The 18,082-nt window shown below is 42.9% G+C and overlaps 1 protein-coding gene across 4 annotated transcripts in view; it reads left to right on the top strand.

Moving 5' to 3' along the window:
• TRIM37 (tripartite motif containing 37) overlaps positions 1 to 16,566 on the top strand; it is a 32,030-nt gene extending 15,464 nt beyond the window's left edge. The window contains exons 11-25 of one of the 4 annotated variants that reach the window (XR_003989525.1): positions 434 to 515; positions 1,993 to 2,069; positions 2,624 to 2,803; positions 3,543 to 3,657; positions 3,891 to 4,103; positions 4,505 to 4,641; positions 5,341 to 5,438; positions 6,460 to 6,660; positions 8,729 to 9,040; positions 10,686 to 10,814; positions 11,764 to 11,950; positions 12,606 to 12,724; positions 13,122 to 14,654; positions 15,442 to 15,526; positions 15,885 to 16,566. Coding sequence is in view for 3 of the 4 variants with exons in the window: in XM_030472242.2 (XP_030328102.1) it covers positions 434 to 515; positions 1,993 to 2,069; positions 2,624 to 2,803; positions 3,543 to 3,657; positions 3,891 to 4,103; positions 4,505 to 4,641; positions 5,341 to 5,438; positions 6,460 to 6,660; positions 8,729 to 9,040; positions 10,686 to 10,814; positions 11,764 to 11,950; positions 12,606 to 12,724; positions 14,502 to 14,654; positions 15,442 to 15,526; positions 15,885 to 15,888 (2,092 nt within the window). In the remaining variant the exon portion in view is untranslated. Of the gene's footprint in view, positions 1 to 433; positions 516 to 1,992; positions 2,070 to 2,623; positions 2,804 to 3,542; positions 3,658 to 3,890; positions 4,104 to 4,504; positions 4,642 to 5,340; positions 5,439 to 6,459; positions 6,661 to 8,728; positions 9,041 to 10,685; positions 10,815 to 11,763; positions 11,951 to 12,605; positions 12,725 to 13,121; positions 14,655 to 15,441; positions 15,531 to 15,884 lie in introns of those variants that run through there. The other 3 variants (XM_030472242.2, XM_030472243.1, XM_030472244.1) reach the window with 3 other exon arrangements.
• The last annotated feature ends 1,516 nt before the right edge of the window (positions 16,567 to 18,082 follow it).

Genomic DNA, 18,082 nt, shown 5'->3' with positions numbered 1-18,082 from the left:
AGAATGTATTTTAAATTACTGTAGAGATTGGGAAGCTTTGTCTGTTTCTTTGTACATGAGTAGTAGTCTTCAAAACACAGAATAGTCTCTGCAGAAAACTGTCAGATATGAACTAAGCTGTGGGAATTCAATGAAAAATCTCACTTACCAGGCGAACAATTAACTCTGGCTAAACTGTTAGCTAAAAAGATTTTCCATAGCAAAGGCAAACTACTTATTTTTCCCTTTTTAAAAAAAGATTGGATAATTATATAAGGAACACGTATATTTGTATGGACACTTAACATTCTGCACGGGCCTTGTTCTGCTTCATGCTGTGTGCAGCAAGAAGGATGGTTCTGATGTGTAAGAGTGCAAGTGTGAGTGCAGTTTGCTGTCTTATGGAGGGTTTTGCTTTGTTCCAATAGCAAATCTTTTTCTCCTTTCTCAATAGTACGTTGCGTCAGCGAGCAGATCCTGTTTACAGTCCACCTCTGCAAGTGTCAGGACTTTGCTGGAGATTAAAAGTTTATCCAGTGAGTTATGCTTTCAACTAGAGTCGTTATCCCACCCAAAACACTTCACTAGCATTGATGTGCTTCTCTTGTAAGGAAACATCAGTTAGTATCTTCACATGTTGTGTATAAAAAGCTGTATGAAAAGAACATAATAAGGTTGTAGAGCTGATCACCAACCACCGGAGTATTCCTGCTCTGCGTCCAGGTACGCAGCATGAATGTTCTTAGTGTAGTTAATCTGGTTAATTTAAAAGCAATTAAAAATAGGTCTTGCTAATATGCCATAGGAACTGTAATAGATATTTTTATTATTTTTGTCTGACTGGTTTTTGTAGATGTTTCTTGCAGAACTGAAGTATAGAATAACTTAAAATATCTATGTTTAAGAATAATACTTATTTGGGAAGTTGGGAAGAGGACGAGGTATTAGTCGGAGGGGAATCTCTTTTACTGTGCATCCAGTTCTCAGATGCTGAGAATACATGTTAAAATGTCTGTATTGTACTAATGTCCTTCCAGTGGGCTGAATAGTCAGCATCTTTGCCAGTGTTGGAATGTTAACCTACAAGGTGTGATCTTTTTGCAGTCCAATGGCCTGGTCGGTGCTTCCAGGAAGCTCTGGCTGCTACTGCAGCAGCATTTGGAGAAATATGTGTTTAGTGATGGCGTACAGGTTTTGTTTGTTAGTGGTTGACATGGCATCTTCAGAGAACTGGATTAATCTGTTAAGCCCACATTTGCACAGAATTGTATTCCTGTGGTGCAGAGGTGGACCCCTGTGTAAGTTTTCAGAGTATTGTAAATTCAGGACAGTCAGTCCTCTCAGAAGGCATGAAAATTTAATTTTTAAATGGTAAGTTAAAATGTTTCTTCAACCTAGAGGATTCAAGTTGAGCCATTCTTCATCCTTGATGAAGGTGAGTGTGATGGAGGTTTTGCCATGTTTTTTCTTGTTTTCTAGTGATTCTAATATTGTTTCTCAGTTAACTGACCTAACTTTTTCACATTGCATGTTTTTTGTAAAGAAATGGCTCTTATTTCAAATACTAAGTAGCTTTGAAATGCAGCTGTATGGAAAATATCTCAGAACTAATGTTTAACCTGAGCTGGTTTCACGTGGAGAATTTGAGAAGAACTGGAATATAATAAACTGCTAAGTAGATTTTATGAGCTTTTTTTCTGCTTTTTCTATATGTTAAATAAATAGTCTGTTCAGTCTTCCACTTACTTGAACCCTTAAAGTGTTAATAGAGTAATTAAAGCTCTGTTTTGAGATGTATATCTGAGATGCAGACACCTTGTTGATTCGAGTTACAGTAAGAGTTCCAGGTCACAGAAGATTAAAATCAAAACTGAAGCATACAAAGTAAAGTGCTGTTGCAAATCCTCTGTTGACTGAAGCTGCTTTCTCAACTTCAAGGGTATATCAAGGTGTTTTGTTTTTCTGGTTTTTACTTTCTTATTTTAATCAATTTATCTCTCGATTTATTTCAAGGATGGAAATGGTGTAGTACGGGGCTACTACCTGTCTGTGTTCTTGGAGCTGTCTGCTGGATTGCCAGAGACATCCAAGTAAGTAAACCTCTAGTAAGAGCAGCTGGTTTGATTTTTATTATTCTTTTTTTTCTTTTTTTAAATCTTTTTTTTTTTAATTTTATTTTATCTTTTTTTTTTTTTTTTTTTTTTTTTTAATTGACAAAGCATCTGGAGAGGTTTGCAAAGAATGACCTCAAGTTCTGTAGTGTTGCTGGGGACTGATGCAGAGTCCTCTTGAAAAGAACAGCAGGGCTTCTGTTGTCCAGAAGCTTTGAATTGTGCCCAAAGATAATACTTTAAAGTTGTAACTTGGTGGCTTTCTCAAGATAAAAAGCAAGTTGTCAAAACAACAGAGAAGAGCATCTGTTTCCTAGTATTCAACCCTAGAGTTGGTTTACCATTCTCCCTATTACTACTTTTCTCCCCTGCTCTACTGTTTATATAAATGTTCAGTAAAATTGCCAGACCAAACCATTTCTTCAGCTGGGCCTGTGAGCCTCTCAGGAAGCATGATTCTGTTAGACTTGATGCATCCAGCAATTCCAGTGTCTTTATTTTGGTTTTAATACTTGTGATTTTCCCCTGTGTAGGTATGAATACCGTGTAGAAATGGTTCACCAGTCCACCAACGATCCCACCAAAAACATAATTCGAGAGTTTGCCTCTGATTTTGAAGTTGGAGAATGCTGGGGTTACAACAGGTTCTTTCGTTTAGACTTGCTAGCCAATGAAGGATATTTAAACAGGCAAAATGACACTGTGATCCTCAGGTAAGGAAGGCAACTTAGCGGGGCTCTTTACTGCTATCATTTCACAATGTATCACACCTGCAGCTGAAATAGGAAATAATTAAGTGGTTGAATTTAAAATAATAGTGATATGTTTTGCCATAAATGGATTTGGGTGTCATAAGCTTTAAAGAGAATATGCTGAAGGGAGTTGTGGAAACTATAAGCATATCTCTTTCTTTGAGAAGTAGCTATGCTTGACACTGATAAGCCTGGGTTAGGGATCTGTAGCTAATTGATTTAAAGGAAAAGGGTGTTTTCTCCCCCTCTTCAGAAACAGTTGTAGTGAGCATAGGAGAACTTTGGGAATAAAGAGAGTCTGTAATTTAAGAGAACTAATGCTGTCAATGGGAGTTGCAGTGTTAAGACGAAGTATAGAAGTTTTATCCATCTACTTCAAGTACTCTCTGTACAGTCCTACTCTTGCTCCTGTTAAATGCTTTGTAGTGTATTACTGTTGTTAGTGTTGGTTTGTGAAGATAAACACCTCTTGTATAACTGCCTCTCCTTCAAAATACTTCCTGTTGCCATGCAGCGTGTTCAGGATGCTGAGTATAGAAGGATGTTGTATGTTGTCTGTTAAGTTTATTTTATCACTGGATTTCAGGTTGTATAATATTTTTATGCAGGGCTTTTTGGACTTTGTGGGGGGAAACAAAAAATAAACCAAAACAAAAAGAGAAAAACCCTTAAAAAACCCTTTCCAAATGTTCCTTTGAAGGTTCCAGGTGCGCTCGCCAACCTTCTTCCAGAAGTGCCGAGATCAACACTGGTACATTGCTCAGTTAGAAGCTGCTCAGACGAGTTATATCCAACAAATAAATAACCTTAAAGAAGTAAGTGGGATGTATAGTACTGTAAAAATCACCTTTTACTGACCAGTAATTACCTGGTTTAGATTTCAGTGTTCACGTTTGACAATTGTGTTTATTTGGGTTGCTATTGGTAGTTTGATATTGGGTGTTGTTAAAATAGTATATATGCAAGTCAACAAACTTGATTTGATGATAATGCTCCATTGTTGCCGTCTCTGTATATCCTTCTAATGTGTATCCTTCTGATATTTCAGAGGCTTGCAATTGAACTCTCACGGACCCAGAAATCACGAGGCATTTCACCTCCAGATACTCATCTTAGTCCCCAGAATGACGATGGTCCAGAATCGAGATCAAAGAAATCTGGACAAAGCACTGAAGCACTACTTGAGAATGTTGCTGCTCCACGATTAGTGCAAGATAGCAAGGAAGAGGAGGAAGAGAAGATCCAGCATGAAGACTTTAATGTAGGAATTGTCTTTTTCCTGCCTCTTTGTTTATGTGTAGCTTTTTATGATAGGGTAGCAGTAGAAACATAGGTGAACTTCTGAACTGTAAATGAGATCTATTATCCTCTATGTGGAATTAGGAGACAACACGCTCAAGAGCTAGCAGCGAGAGATGATGCAAGAGAGAGATTCCAAAGCAGAGCTGATAGATCCCACCACAAAAATGTTTCCAAGTTTCAGTTGCACAGCTGAAAAATCCAACTTCCCTGTTTGTTACCAGCTTTTACTGTGCTTTGAGACCCTCCTAATTCCTGTGTGATGCTCTGAGGAGAAAGTTTGTGTTAGTAGCTTTTGATGAATCCATCAAAATACAACTGAAATGTTACTTTTTATAAAGACTTGTTCCGTTTTTCTGGTAGCATGAGCTCTCTGATGGTGACTTGGATATAGATCTTGCTGGAGAGGATGAGGTGAACCACCTTGATGGCAGCAGCTCTTCAGCTAGTTCGACAGCAACTAGTAACACTGAAGAAAATGATATCGATGAAGAGACTATGTAAGTAACTTAAAATGCCTTTCAGATCATCACCTTGTCTGACAGGTTCATCTTAATTCCAATGGAAACTGATTTGCTGTAGCACAGGGTGTGGGTAGATTCCAGTGTGATGTGAAGGGTGTTTCCTATTCTGGAAACAACATAAACTGGTAGAATTAACATTAAACGTTGAATTTTCGGTCAGTTTGTTACTGTCTTTCTGATCTCTTCATTTTTTTTTTTAGTGTTGTATTCTGTCTGACAGGTGATAGTCTGTGAAGGTTCTTTCCCAAAACACTATTAAGAAATCTGTTTCTTCACTGTAACAAAAGAGAGGTTTGGTATTAGGAAGTGTTGTGGTAGTAGGAGAGTGATAATGAGGACAGTTAAACTAGAGAATTTAAGGTTCTTAGCCGAGATGATGTCGGATCTTAGAATCTTCATTAAAACACGAGAATGTGTTGTAACACGTACAAATATAGAAGTTTGCAGGATCAGATTTTACAGTCTAGATATGTATGGCACTTCTGGACTCTTGGTTAGCGAGCCAGTCATTTAATTAACACCGTTTGTTTTTATTTGTTCAGTTTGCGTAGCTTGGAATGCAGAAAATACTATTTACAGTGTTTAATGTTTTCAAGGTATGTGCCATAATGTCTAAGAAGAGCTGGAAAAAGCTAATAATTATGTTGCTTTTTTTCCACCCAATCATCTCCTAAGGTCTGGAGAAAATGATGTGGAATATAGCAGTAATATGGAGTTGGAAGAAGGAGATCTCATGGAGGATGCAGCAGCTGCTGCTACTCCTGGAGTATCAGGTATGAAAAACAGCCTTCAGAATTCCCATATATGCAAAATGCTGCTGGATTCCTCCTCTGTTCTTGGAAGTGACGCCAAGCTGCGCGTTCTGCAGGCATTTCTATTTTTGGAAATGCTGCATCATGTGGTTCATACTGATTATTGCAGTGTAGCAGAAATGTTTCATTGGTTCAATAAAGGGGGAGAAATCTTCTGAATGTGCTTGTTTAAAAAATTATGCATAAGCTTGGGGGGAGGCTTTTCTGCCTCTCAAAACCCCTTCCATTCCAATCAAAAGTAGACTGACAAACAGTGCTGATGCCTGTGTGGCCTCTCAATGCGTGACACGTTCACTGGGGTTTTAGTGCTCTGTAAAACCTGAAGGACATGGAGGGAGTGAAGTGAAGAATCCTTACAAGTCAAGCAGAAATACATTTTAAATGCAATAATGAAAAGGTTTTCTAAGATTACTTGAAGCCTAGAGATGATTATAGCCCAAATTAGCCATAGGTTGATAAGATTCTGAAAGAGATGTGTATATGGAATATGTTTGTCTATAGCAAAGATACTAGAAGTGGTGGTCACTGGCAGTGGTGTTTGTGCTGCTGTGGGAGTGTTTGAAAGACATAGTTCCTTAAGTGTCCTACTTTTAGCTGCTGTTTCAAAGCTACTTGAAAATTTCTTGTGAGGTAGGAAGCTGAGGGACATGCCTGTTACCTTCTGAAAGGATGGCTGTTAGAGCAGGAGCACAGTGGCTGTAGAAACAGCATTCATTTAGGAGCTTTTCGAAAGTAATTTTTAACAGCATTTGTGAAAGCTGACACAGTCTCTTCACTTGAGCTTCTTGCATTTACCTTCTTGTGCTGTTTTCCAGTCTGAGTGCAAGTACTGTCACCTGTCAGCAGAATAAAGGCTCTTTGTATTGATTTGTTTACCAATTTATTTATTAAGAGAGTTACATAAAAGGTATGAAGTGTACACAGAATAATGCGTCACCTGTGTCCTGGGTATGCACACTCTTTCTCTGTAACTCTTCCTTAGGTACTAGCCACAGCTACATCAGTGCAAGTGGAAGACCTTCAAGGCGGGGAGGAAGTGCCCTAGGCTCATCAGCCAGTAGCAGTTTACTAGATATAGATCCCTTAATTTTAATCCACTTGCTGGATCTAAAAGATAGAAATGGAATGGAAAACCTCTGGGGCCTTCAGCCACGTCCACCTCCCTCTCTTCTGCAGAACAGAGGTAACTGTACATCTGATACACATTCTGATTTAATTCCAACCTGGAAGAATCTCTGAGAATGCAGTTCCAGAGTTAGAAGCAGATTTGAGGAGGGGGTAAAAGAGGATGACAGGCAGCCCTTTTCATGGATAGCTACATTTCCATGTCCTCATCTGTGCTCATCAGTATGCTGCATCCTGTTGCCTCCTCTAACATGTTCTTTGCCTTAATGGTTGACCTCATCTTGAGAACACTAGGTGACTCAGCTGAAAACAGAAGTGTAGGGTCTTGTCTTCTTGGGGGATGTGACTGAACCCTTGGCTATTTTGTGTAGCAACCTTGTAGAGGTGCAATTCATGCAGCTGCTTTGACGGCAGCTGTGGGAGATGAATGAAAGGTCCTTTTCTAGAAGGGGTTAGCACTGAGAGACAAAACAACACAAAATGGCTGTCAGCTGAGGAAGTAGTTACACCTCTCGCCTCACACAGTTTGTACACTTAGTGGCTGAGAGTACCAAGAGCACAGTGTGTACTAGTAAGAAGTAAGTCCTGGAATTTGCTTTTGTATGAAAAAGGCATTTAAACCCAAATTAAGAAAAACGTGTGTGGTAGTAAGGCTGGAAAAGCATATGTGGAAGAAACATGGATCAAAATGTTGGGAGCCAAAAATAGTGATGATATTTAAATAATTGAAGACTTGGAAGAGAGTCTGTGGTTCAGTTAAGACCCTTCAACTGAAACAAGTGATTAACTTCATGTGCAGCAAAAGCAGATAGCTGTCAATTCCAGCACCCCTGGCTGTTATTGAAGGCTGCTTGTTTCTCTTACTAGTGAATAATTAAAATTAGATCAAACCTTAGTGATACATTTGCCTTGATTAACACTTGTTTGGAGCTAGCTGGCCCACTACCACAATATCTTATTTCAGGTCATTCTGAAACAACCATTTGGTGACTTAATAGAACAGAAGAGAAACAATGGTCCCTTTGCTACGAACTTTTGCTTTGGCTGCAGCGATGACATTGCTGATACTGAATCTAAAAGCTGGCTCAAATTATTTGTTCCTTTGTGATTAGCTTTTAAAATGTTGTCACATAAACAGTCAGATGAGTTTTCAGCTGAATGCAATCCATGTTTCCAAACATGGAAGTCCCTTCTATGAGTACAAAAAGGGGAGGCAGCACATGAACTGTAAGTCTCAGTTCTGTTTTGGCTGGAAAAAGGCTGAGACAAAAGGACCTTAGGCATGGGCGTTGCACTTGGTGCTGTCCTGCTTGAGCAAGATTAAGGTCTGTTGTGTTGAATGGCTTCCTTGTCATCTTTAGCTGCTCACTGCACAGCTGAAATTGTATGTTTTGCTGAGGTTCCCTTAAGGTTTGACTGTTCCCAGAGCTTATTCAGGTCAGTCAACTAAGAGAAAGCTGCTACTACATTTGGCGTTTGCCAGACTTCACCTCCTAAGGTGAAGGTTTCTAAGAGCCACTTGGCTTTATGGTTTTGAACAGCTGAATTTGCAGTGAAACACTTACAGAATTTATAATGCTTCAAATAGACATCAAAGGGGATCTATTTCTGACTGAGCAGCACACAGGCTTACTTGGGTATTAGCTGCTCAACCTGATCTTCTGGTGTTAGGTACTTAAGGGAATTCCTTCCCCAGCTGCAGATTTCTGTGAGTTCTCTATGTTAATGGGGTGTTGTGTTGGTGGTATGAGAATCCTGGACATGCACTTAACAAATGTTATAGAAATGTGTAACAAATTTGACTGGCATCCAGGCTTGTGAAGTCAAGCTTGTCTGGCAACATAGAAGAGCACCTCAGTTGTCATCAAAATCCATACATTAGCATTGGGAGCCTTGCTTCTCCAGCAAGCAGGTTTTGGGGTCTTCTTCCATGACAGGCAGGGAATGGAAACCTGCTGTCCTGGTAGCTGTGCAGTGCATGCAACCTAAATATGGTGCAAGAATGTCTGTCCCTCATTTTTATAGCAGGGCAAAAGGTAGAATTCTTACAGCTGTTAAAAATAGATGTGTGTGTTTATTTGAGAACAGTTACACTTACCTGTTGTGTTAACTTTCCTTTGGTAAAGCATCATCCTATTCTCTGAAAGATCGAGACCAGCGGAGACACCAGGCGATGTGGCGCGTGCCCCCCGACTTGAAGATGCTGAAAAGGCTCAAAACGCAGATGGCTGAAGTTCGAAGCAAAATGTCTGATGTGAAAAACCAGCTGTCGGAAGTGAGAAGCAGCAACACTGGCTCATGCGATGGGCAGCCCAGCTTCTTCTCCATTGAGCAAGGCGCTTTAGCTGCCTGCGGAACGGAAAGCTGCAGCAAGCTGCAAGAAATAGGAATGGAGCTACTGACTAAGTCTTCAGTTACCAGTTGTTACATAAGGAATTGTAAGTGCACTACATGTCACCCTTACAACGTTGGTTGTATAGGTGGTTTTATATATCCAGGCATCTGAAATAGACTTCTTATAGTTACTCATGCTCAAGTTCAGCTATAAGAATACAGAAGCCTAAAACCTGCACTGCCTTTGAGTCAGTAAATGTTACTGAAGGTTTCAGCCTTTCTTGGTAAAAGCACCGAAACTTTTGCTCCACAACCAGTAACACACCTAATGCAGTGAGAATGTTCTGAAGTTTTAATCCAGTATTGAACTGATCCTACCTGAAGGTCATTTCAGGTTGACTGCTGCTCTGTGCCTGGCCCATCTATGAACTTGAGGATGTTTCCTGATGTTTGCCAGTGAACAAAATTAAAATATTCCAGATTTGTTATACTTTAGTAACTTGAAATCTTGCTGAAATCCAAGTGAGCCAAGGCTCCCCTGGGAGAGACTTTGCCTTTTGACAGGTGACCTCTTTCAGAGAGGGCCCTGTCTGTTCAGGTCCTGGTGGCGGAGCTGGTAAGCCAGTGTGGAATCTTTTGGATGCCAGCATGAAGGCTGTGCAAGTACTCTGCTGCTTATGATCCTGAATAAAAACGCTAGTTGTTAATTCTCTCTCACTTCCCTGTTGCCTGGGAGTGATGATTTTGCAGCCTTCTGAGTTTTGATTCAAGTTATTACTTGAATCATTTTGGACCCAAGATGAGTAAGAAATACATTATACACATGGGCAGACTAAAGAACTCTTAGAACAGTTCTGTTTCTCTCCCTCCCTTTCAGTACTGGTGTGCAAAACGGGACTTTTGCAGCTCCAGCAAAGGTCTGTTCTTTATTTCATCAGTCCCACAGAGCAGAGAATTTCTTCGCTGAAAGAGAAAGTTAAAGTTTGGAGCCCTGAACTGTGCCATCATTAAGACATGGAAGGCTCAACCCACTTCACTGGAAGCGCTAGCGTTTGTTCATTGTGTGGTTTTTAATGCCACCTCTTTCCTTAGCAAATGCCTCATCCCTCAAAGGTTACTAAGGCACCGGGTAGGAGGAGAGGAACATGCTCGTGGTGCTCTGTAAAACAGGAGCAATCTTCTGGTTTGCACTGAAGCCTGGATCCCTCACCTCCATGGGGTGCAGTGACAGCAGAACTTGGGTTTGCTGTTCCAGTTAGCACTGCTCCATTCCTCTACCTGGAGGAGTTTCTGTGGCAGGATCCACACTATCGCATGCTCCAAGAATGGTTCATTTGGGAAGTGGTAAACTGTGAGAGTCCCTTAACCTGTCTCTCACTCCTGCTTTCAAGATCCTTTGTTACACTGGACTTCGAATTTAAGAGCTGAAGGGATGGTTTGGGCTCCCCTTAATCCTTTATACTTTCATCATGATGGTTGAAGGTATCTTGATAGTGCCTTTCTGAAGGGCATCTTGGTGTAAGGCAAGTGAACATTACTTTGTGTAGTCTTGGACACATCTGTAGCTAGCTAAGCTTCCCTCTAGCTCACATCTTTGACATGAAGGATAAGGAAGGAGTTTTGTGCAGGACTGGGAGTTAATGAGTATAGAGACTAAAATGGAGCTTAACTTGCCTTAACACAAGCAGAAAGACAGAGTATTGCAGCAGTTTGAGTGAACACTTGTCACATCTTGAAATATTTTTGCAGCTGCAATTAAGAAAAGTAACTCACCCAAAACTATTCGCTCTGGAGCAGCAGGCAGCCTGTCTTTACGGAGAGCTATGGACTGTGTGGACAGCAATCTTCGCTTAAAGGGAGACACTCAAACTTCTGAAGGTAAACATCTTTGTGTGATGGGGGCATCTCAGCATCTCATGTACAAAAGCTTTTCAAGAAGTCTTACTTGGCAGCTGATATTTCCCTGAGACTTGGTTGGATCCTTTCTCAAATGTAGTTAATGATGATGTACGTTTGGTAGCTGATCTGTGAAAGAGAACCACGCGGATGACTTGCAGAATGTAAATATGTGTGTTGCATGTTACTTCTGATCTCTGAAGATGTTTCAGGAACTAACTTTATAGTGAGAATCATAGATCAAAAAGTACTGACCCATGTTTAAATTGTTATTTGCCTTAAAGGGAATTCAAGAAAACCCCAGGTATGTGTGAGAAAGAATTCTGGTACTGGCCTCTGAGTTTTAAGGTGTCCTTCCTTGAGTGGTAATGAAACACCTAATGCAGGAATTGTGTTTTGGCCTTTTTAAGTGTTCTGAGAAGGAATGGAGTATCAGAGTTGTTCTCTTACAATGCTAAATGGATACAGAAGGCTTCGGTGGGAAACTGGAGAATGCCACAGAGTCATTAGATGGTGTAACTATAACCTCTGCACACAGCTTCACCCTTGTCCAAGGCTAGAAAGGCTGCGGCCAGTCAACTTCGCATTGATAGCTGGGGAAAATGACAGTGAGGAGGGTGTCTGTTACTGGAAGATAAGTAGAAGATAATTTTTAACTACACAAGGTGGGGAAGTATTAGTCTGTAGTTAGTCTCCCAATCAGAAATGGCAGCTAAAACAAAAGCTCTGTGTGTCGAGAGAGTGGATATACCAGATGGTTTGTGTTGCCCATACATTGACTTGAAACTGTAAAGGTTTAAGCACGAGGGTTGGGCAGGTGTGCTTGTGCGTACACGTGTTTGGAACCAAGCTGGTGCTGTGAAACAGCTGGGTGTTTAGTCTCTTGAAATAAGGCTCGACATGCTCAGAGTTCCTCTCCCTCTTTGCTCAGGTGGCGTAGGGAGCTCCAAGTTGAGTGGTCGGCACCACTCCACCAGGGCCCTGGCTAACAGCAGTGTCCCCGAGCCACTGCCGAAGACAGAGGAGAGGCCTTGTGATGGCTCAGATTCCGATGTGGGAGTGTCTGGCTTAAATGGCCTAGCTGCTGTAGAGAAGACCAGGAAAGCTGGTGCTCTAGGGTAAGGGGTTTATTCTCTTTTCCTCTTGTTACTTCCTCCCCCACCTTTCCTTGATCTAAGAAAAAAACACCAATCACTAAACCCAGGTGCTTGTAGCGTGGAAGAGAAATTACTTTGAAGTTTATTCGGTTGCTGCTGTTCCCTCTGGATATCAATTTTTAGTTTAATAAGGAAGTTACAAGTCATCTTTTCTTTTCCATTTTAGGTTTGGTTTGGTTTTTTTATTTTGGTCAGCTGTGGATGCAGTCTGACACTTGGATTGGGAAGGCAGGCCCATCTGTATTCCCACTATTCCGTGCAAAATATCCTCTAACTGAAACTTAACACTTATGATTTCCTCATTTAAAACAGTAATTTTCACTGTGACACTAGTTTTTCAGCAATTTCATAACAACTCCCTGTTGGCTGACTAAGCAAAGTGCCATGGGAATACTCAGGTTATTTTTTCTAAATAGCTGGAGTCACCATTTTTGGAAAATACTCATAAACTTTTCCAGGTTTATTTTTTGAAGATGTTAAATATTTCTGAATCAATCCAAGCTGGAAGTTTAAGTGGGCATGCAAGAGACTTAATGAATAAAACTAGAAGTGAGACTAGAGGGATTAAAGCTGAATCTCTAACCTGAGTTTTTCTATTTCTCAATTCTCCCTTAAGGTCAACTTCTAAAGGGTGTCGTACAGAAGGAGCCCAGTCAGGTGGTCTGGAAAACAGTTGTGACACGGGTGACCTACAAGCTGTGCTTCCCGAGGGGGCTTCTGCAGGGCCAGAAGAAGGTAAATTGAATGTTGTAGAGGGCAAATGCAGCGTGACCACACACCAGTCTGGGATGATCCATTTCTATAGTAGAAATAGTTGGAAGGGGAAAGAAAAAGAGGAGGAAAAAGAACATCCAACAAACCCCAAGATGTGTTTTCATGGCGGTTGACCTTTGCTGTAACAATTGGCAGCCGTAGTGTGAATCTGAATGAGGAGTGAATGTCTCTGTCACCTCTGTCTGGGGAGAGATGGCAATGGGACAGTGCAGCAGGCAAAGACACGGTGCTATTACATGGTGCCATCTATTTCTCTGGAGTCCTACCTACTTTTCATACCTCTTGACAGGGCTCCAGGTCTTTGCTTTGGTGTTCCGTTGCATGGCCTTGAAAATAATTTCTTATCTAATTAAAATAGCAGTCAGTGACCTTGGCTTTTAAGCCTGCTGCCGTCAGGGACAACGCGTTGGTAACTACCTCCACGTCCGCACTAGAATCTCTCCAACACTTCATTCGTGTCGGGTGCTGTGGTACGTAAGCCAGTTTCCTTAGAGACTTGGAGGAAACTTTTCCCCCTCCCTTCCTGCATCCTTTCCATGCTGGAAAAAAATATTACTGCTTTTTTTTTTTTTTTTTCTTTTTTGAAAGTCCACACAGAAGAGTTTTTCTTATCTTGCTAAAACTCTCCTGCCTTCCACCCCTGCACTAATTTGAATTTCAATGACTGAATTGTAGCGCAAAGCCTATATTAAGGTGCCAGCATCCATCTCTAGCTGCAGTGTGCAATATTGTGTAGGAGTTGGCATTTACAGAAGGTCTCTCAGTGACAAAACTGAATTTCTGCTCTTAGTCACTGCAGTGTGATCGTGATGCGCTCCCGCAGCTCTGCTATAATAGCAGAGAACCTAATAGGAAAATGTTTTAAGAACTGAAATACTTCATTGTTAAAAACCCCAGGAAACAAATTTTACTTTTTTTTTTTTTCCCTTTCAGAGGAGAAACTACAGTAGAGCTGGTACCTCAACTCACTTGCTTTTTCTTAGCAATGAGTATCAGCTCTTAAGAAGTAAAAGAGCAGAGCAAACCCCTTCTGTCTCCCACAAAACTGCAAAAAGGAGCATGTTGGCCTCTGCCAGTGTCCACTCAAGGTTTGGCAAAACAAAAGAAGCCACCTTGATTATCAACTGCTGTGGTTCTTTTTGTAGGAAAAGCAGGTTTTTTTGGGTCTGAGACTTGAGCAGAGTATTGCTGCTTGAAGGATGTGGTGGGTGGGTACATCTGCTCCATGGGTCATGCTACCTCTAAACTGTTAAAAACCTGCTCTAGTGGAAGGTGTCCCTGCCTATGGCAGGGGTTGGAACTCGATGCGCTTTAAGGTCCCTTCCAACCCAAACCAGGCTGGGATTCTGGGGAGGAAAAGGAAAAAAAAAAAGCAACTTTTATTTTCTGTCCTCGTGGCAGAGGTGGGCAGAGCAGAGCAGCTGGCAGGGGAGCACAGCTCAGGCAGGAAGGGGCTGTGGGCATCCAAGCCTGCCTCAGCTGGTGACATGCTGGCACTGCTCCTCTTGTCCCAAACAGCAGAATGAGGGCATTTCTAAAGCTGGTACCAGCTGTTCTGTTCAGTACCTTAGTGTTTTGGTAAATGCATCTGGCTCTGAATGTGCTCCTTCTCTCGTTCTCCTGCCAGCTCTTGGGATTTGGTGTTGGTGACTCTCATGTGAAGACATTGAACGCTTCAGTCACATAGGTCTTGCTGCCATCATTTTTGGCTTGTGGGTCTTTTTGGGTTTTTTCACAGCTGGGGTATGTCAGAAGCATGTCCTTCATCTCCTACCAGGAATGAGCAGTGACAGCGACATTGAATGTGACACAGAAAATGAAGAGCAGGAAGATGGTGCCTCTGTCTCAGTGGGGTTTAACCAGGCCTTCTCGGTCCAGTCCTCCAGCGAAGGTAGGAGTGACCGGGGAGCCCACCTCCCGCTCCTGCCGTGCAGGACGCTGCCAGAGCAGAGATTGCTGGGGGTGCTGTAGGGTATCAATACTCAAGCAAGTGCCAGTGAGATCTGGAACTCCTCTCTTGGGATCCTAATGAACAGATAAGGAGAGGGGAACTCTTTCTAGCCCTGAGAAGTCAGTTTAGGCAAGTCTCCCAGGGAGGTGTTGGGAATCCCAGAGCTCCTGTTCTGGCTTGGAACTCCCTGCACACCAGGACTGGTGCTGTATGTCAGCTCCTTTCAGGGAGGTAACTGCTGCCTTAGACATGGATTTGCATCTTCCTTGGCAGGAATGTACTTTGAGCACTTCAGTGTAGTTTCCAAAACTCATCTCATCTTTCTTTGAAAAGCTTTAACCTTCTGATCAAATTAAAAGCTGTAAGGTGACAGCTGATGCTGGGTGAGGTTGGCTTCTGGTTGAGTAAGCATCCCACGCTGCATTAGCAGCATGGCCAAACAACTTGCCTCTGTAATTGGAGTTTGGTGCTTTGCTGGGTGACTGCAGCAGGCGCTAAAACCTCACAGCTCATGGGAAGAATCACAACATTGTTCATATCTGTGCTTGACTTAGAGATATCTTAAATTTAACGCCCTGGGGCAGTCTTAACTCAGTGTCAAGCGCATTGTGTGCTGGTATACTGGGGATGAAGTACCACACGGTGGGCCCTGCCAGTGACAGAACGTTCACTTGCTCCGTTCCAGTTGCTCCTCTGGTAATGGATGCTGGTTCTTGTTTGTTTTTAGCCTCGGAGCAGTGCTCGGCATTCCCAGAGGGTGACCAAGCTGGTCCTGGCAACCTCGGCTTTGCTACTGGAGAAGACAGCACCAGGTAATTGTAGCTGTTGCTCAGCCTGCGAGGTGGTGGTAGCCCTGGGGGTGCTCCTTCCCCGTACCACATCTCAGGCTGCAGGGACCAGGGGCAGGTTCACCTCACTGGTGATGGACAGGCAGGTGCTGCGGCTCCCTCCTGCCTTTCCCAGGGCTGTGTTGCTTTTCAAGGCAGTCTGTAGCCACTGTGCAGTGCCACGGGAGGGCTGGTTGGGTTTGCACTGCAGTGTAATGTCAGTAGAAAACTCTGACTGGATTTAGGTACCTAGCGTGAAGTTTTGATTCATAAGACTCTGCTTGAAGCCCTGAACCTGTTCCCACATGACGGTTTCACTGACAGCTGACTTTCTTTGGAGCAGGTAGAGAACGCATTCAGGGCCTGAAGACCTGCGGCTCGTGTCCCTGGGAAGAGGGGCGTTTATTCGCTGGAGCTTAGCCCAAGGCTGTTATTCGTGGCTGTGAGCACACTACGTTCTGTCCAGCACCCTCATGTGGTTCTTCTACAGTTGTCTTAAGGCAGTTACTGGGGTGAAGTGACCTTTGGAGGCCTTACACTAAAGGCTGCATTCCTGCTGGCTCTGCCAGCTCACATGCTCTGAAAAAGTGCCCCAGAGGTGCTGAAGCCCCATTTCAGGCTGCTGCTGTCCTGTTGCATCGCTGGGATAACCGTGAGTATGTGACTGTCCTCACTTAAAACGGTGTGAGCAGGTTGTGCAAGGCTGCTGAAGCCAGCGGATGTGACGGACGGAGTTGGGGTGAAGCAGCTGGTGTTTTCCTCAGTCATGATGTGGACCAACTGAACCCACCACCCTCTGCCACTGCGTGTTGCGTTCTGAGCTGCTAAACTACGTGTGACGCTATGGTGAAAGCCAAATGCCTGGTCAGTGACAAAGCATGAGTAACTGTCACCAGTCCTTGTCCATGTCTCCGCTGGCTGTACCGATGTTCCTGTCTGAGTGTTCCACAGTGTAAGTAAGTGCTGTACAATTCCTAGTTTAAAACTGTTTGCACTTTGTTAATAAAATGAATGTTGAAATCTGATGTGATGTTTGAGGTGTTTGTGTGTAAGTACTGCGGTAGAGTTTGTCAGTGAGTACGGTGCTGCCGCCTTGCCCTTCTCCAAGGAGAGCTCTTGCCTGTCATGCGCTGGTCACCCTTTTCCTGAATTATTCAATGAGAAGTGCTTAAATCCACCTGGGATTTGTAAGGCTATTATGTTCTAGAACCTCTGATACTTAAATAGGAACTGGGAGGAGCCACGGCTTTTACCCAAATGTAGTTTTGAGTTTCTTAGCTAGAGGGAGGCGGAGCCCTGAGCTACCTCAGGCACCACTTGCTCTTGTGGCCAAGTGCTGAGGGTGGCCTGTGACAGGCTGCGCCCTGTCATAGTGCATCAGGAGTGTTTGGTGTACAGGGCTGTGGTGTTGATTACACACAGCTCAATTAGCAGTAATCACGCTGCTCTGCCTTGTCACCACTCACAGATGCTTTGCTTTAATGAGAGGACCATGCTGAAGGAAGTGGTTTGATGGGGCATGTGCCCCACTCTGGTGTTGGGGTCCAGGGAAGGAGCCGGAACTGTCGTGCTTTGCAACCTTACATAGCGCTGGCTTTTTAACAAAAGGGGGGGAAAAAGAGGCTTGGAGGACTTAGTTATCTAATTTGCCATAACTGCCCCTTCCTTCCCTTCACAACAGCTTAGAGCTGGGCTGTGACAGGCCCTGTGCGATGACAGCAAGGGAACCATGGTACCAACTGACACAACCACTGTTGTCCAGTTCTGGTACATGCCACACAGAGGTAAGCTGCTTTCACCACGGGAAAGACATTTAAGTCAGAGGGTGGTTGCTATCTCTGTTAGCTCTTAAATAAACAGACTATCTGAAGTGTGGTTTAAATTACTGTTTTATTAAGATATTGATAAAACTTCAACAGTTTTTCCTGTATAAACAGCTTTTATAAATAAAATATGGATGACTAATACATGGTTGAAACTAATAGGTGGACTGTAGAACAAGACTACACGGGGGAAGTCCCAACCCTGGGAAATGGTTTACTTTAGTTTATTCACTGCATCAAGAACACGTTATTGTCATGAACACAGTAACACAGAGAGGTCAACAGGAGCCCCCGTGTCACAACCGCCAGCAGGAGCACTTGATGTATGGTGTGAGCTTGGTCCCATGCCCTGGTCCTATCCCAGGTAAGGAAACCACAGTGCACGTGCGACACAGGAGTTGTACTAGACCCCAAGGGTTGTACTAGACCCTAAGGGAGGGGATTTTAGCTTTACTGCTGGCAAGTACAGTGCGAGTGCCTGATGGGCGAGGGCAAGGAAAGGATGGGAACTTTTTAAGTTAAAGGTTGCGTTAACGCTTCATTATTAGTTATTGCACGATACAAGGGTAGAAAGTTTTGTTCCTGTTGCAAAGAGGATATGAATTAAAGAAAGATTGCCCTAAATTACAGGCGTGATCAAAGCTGGAGTATCCCCTTCAATGGCTTTGTTTATGTGACTAGTGCCCAGTGAGTAAATTGTGCTAAAACAGCCCCTAAT

The sequence above is a fragment of the Strigops habroptila genome (genome assembly GCF_004027225.2).
Source record: "Strigops habroptila isolate Jane chromosome 13 unlocalized genomic scaffold, bStrHab1.2.pri S16, whole genome shotgun sequence".
In the NCBI taxonomy this organism is placed as follows: domain Eukaryota; kingdom Metazoa; phylum Chordata; class Aves; order Psittaciformes; family Psittacidae; genus Strigops; species Strigops habroptila.
Note: the sequence above shows the minus strand (reverse complement) of the source record. Positions and strands in the feature narration are given on the sequence as shown.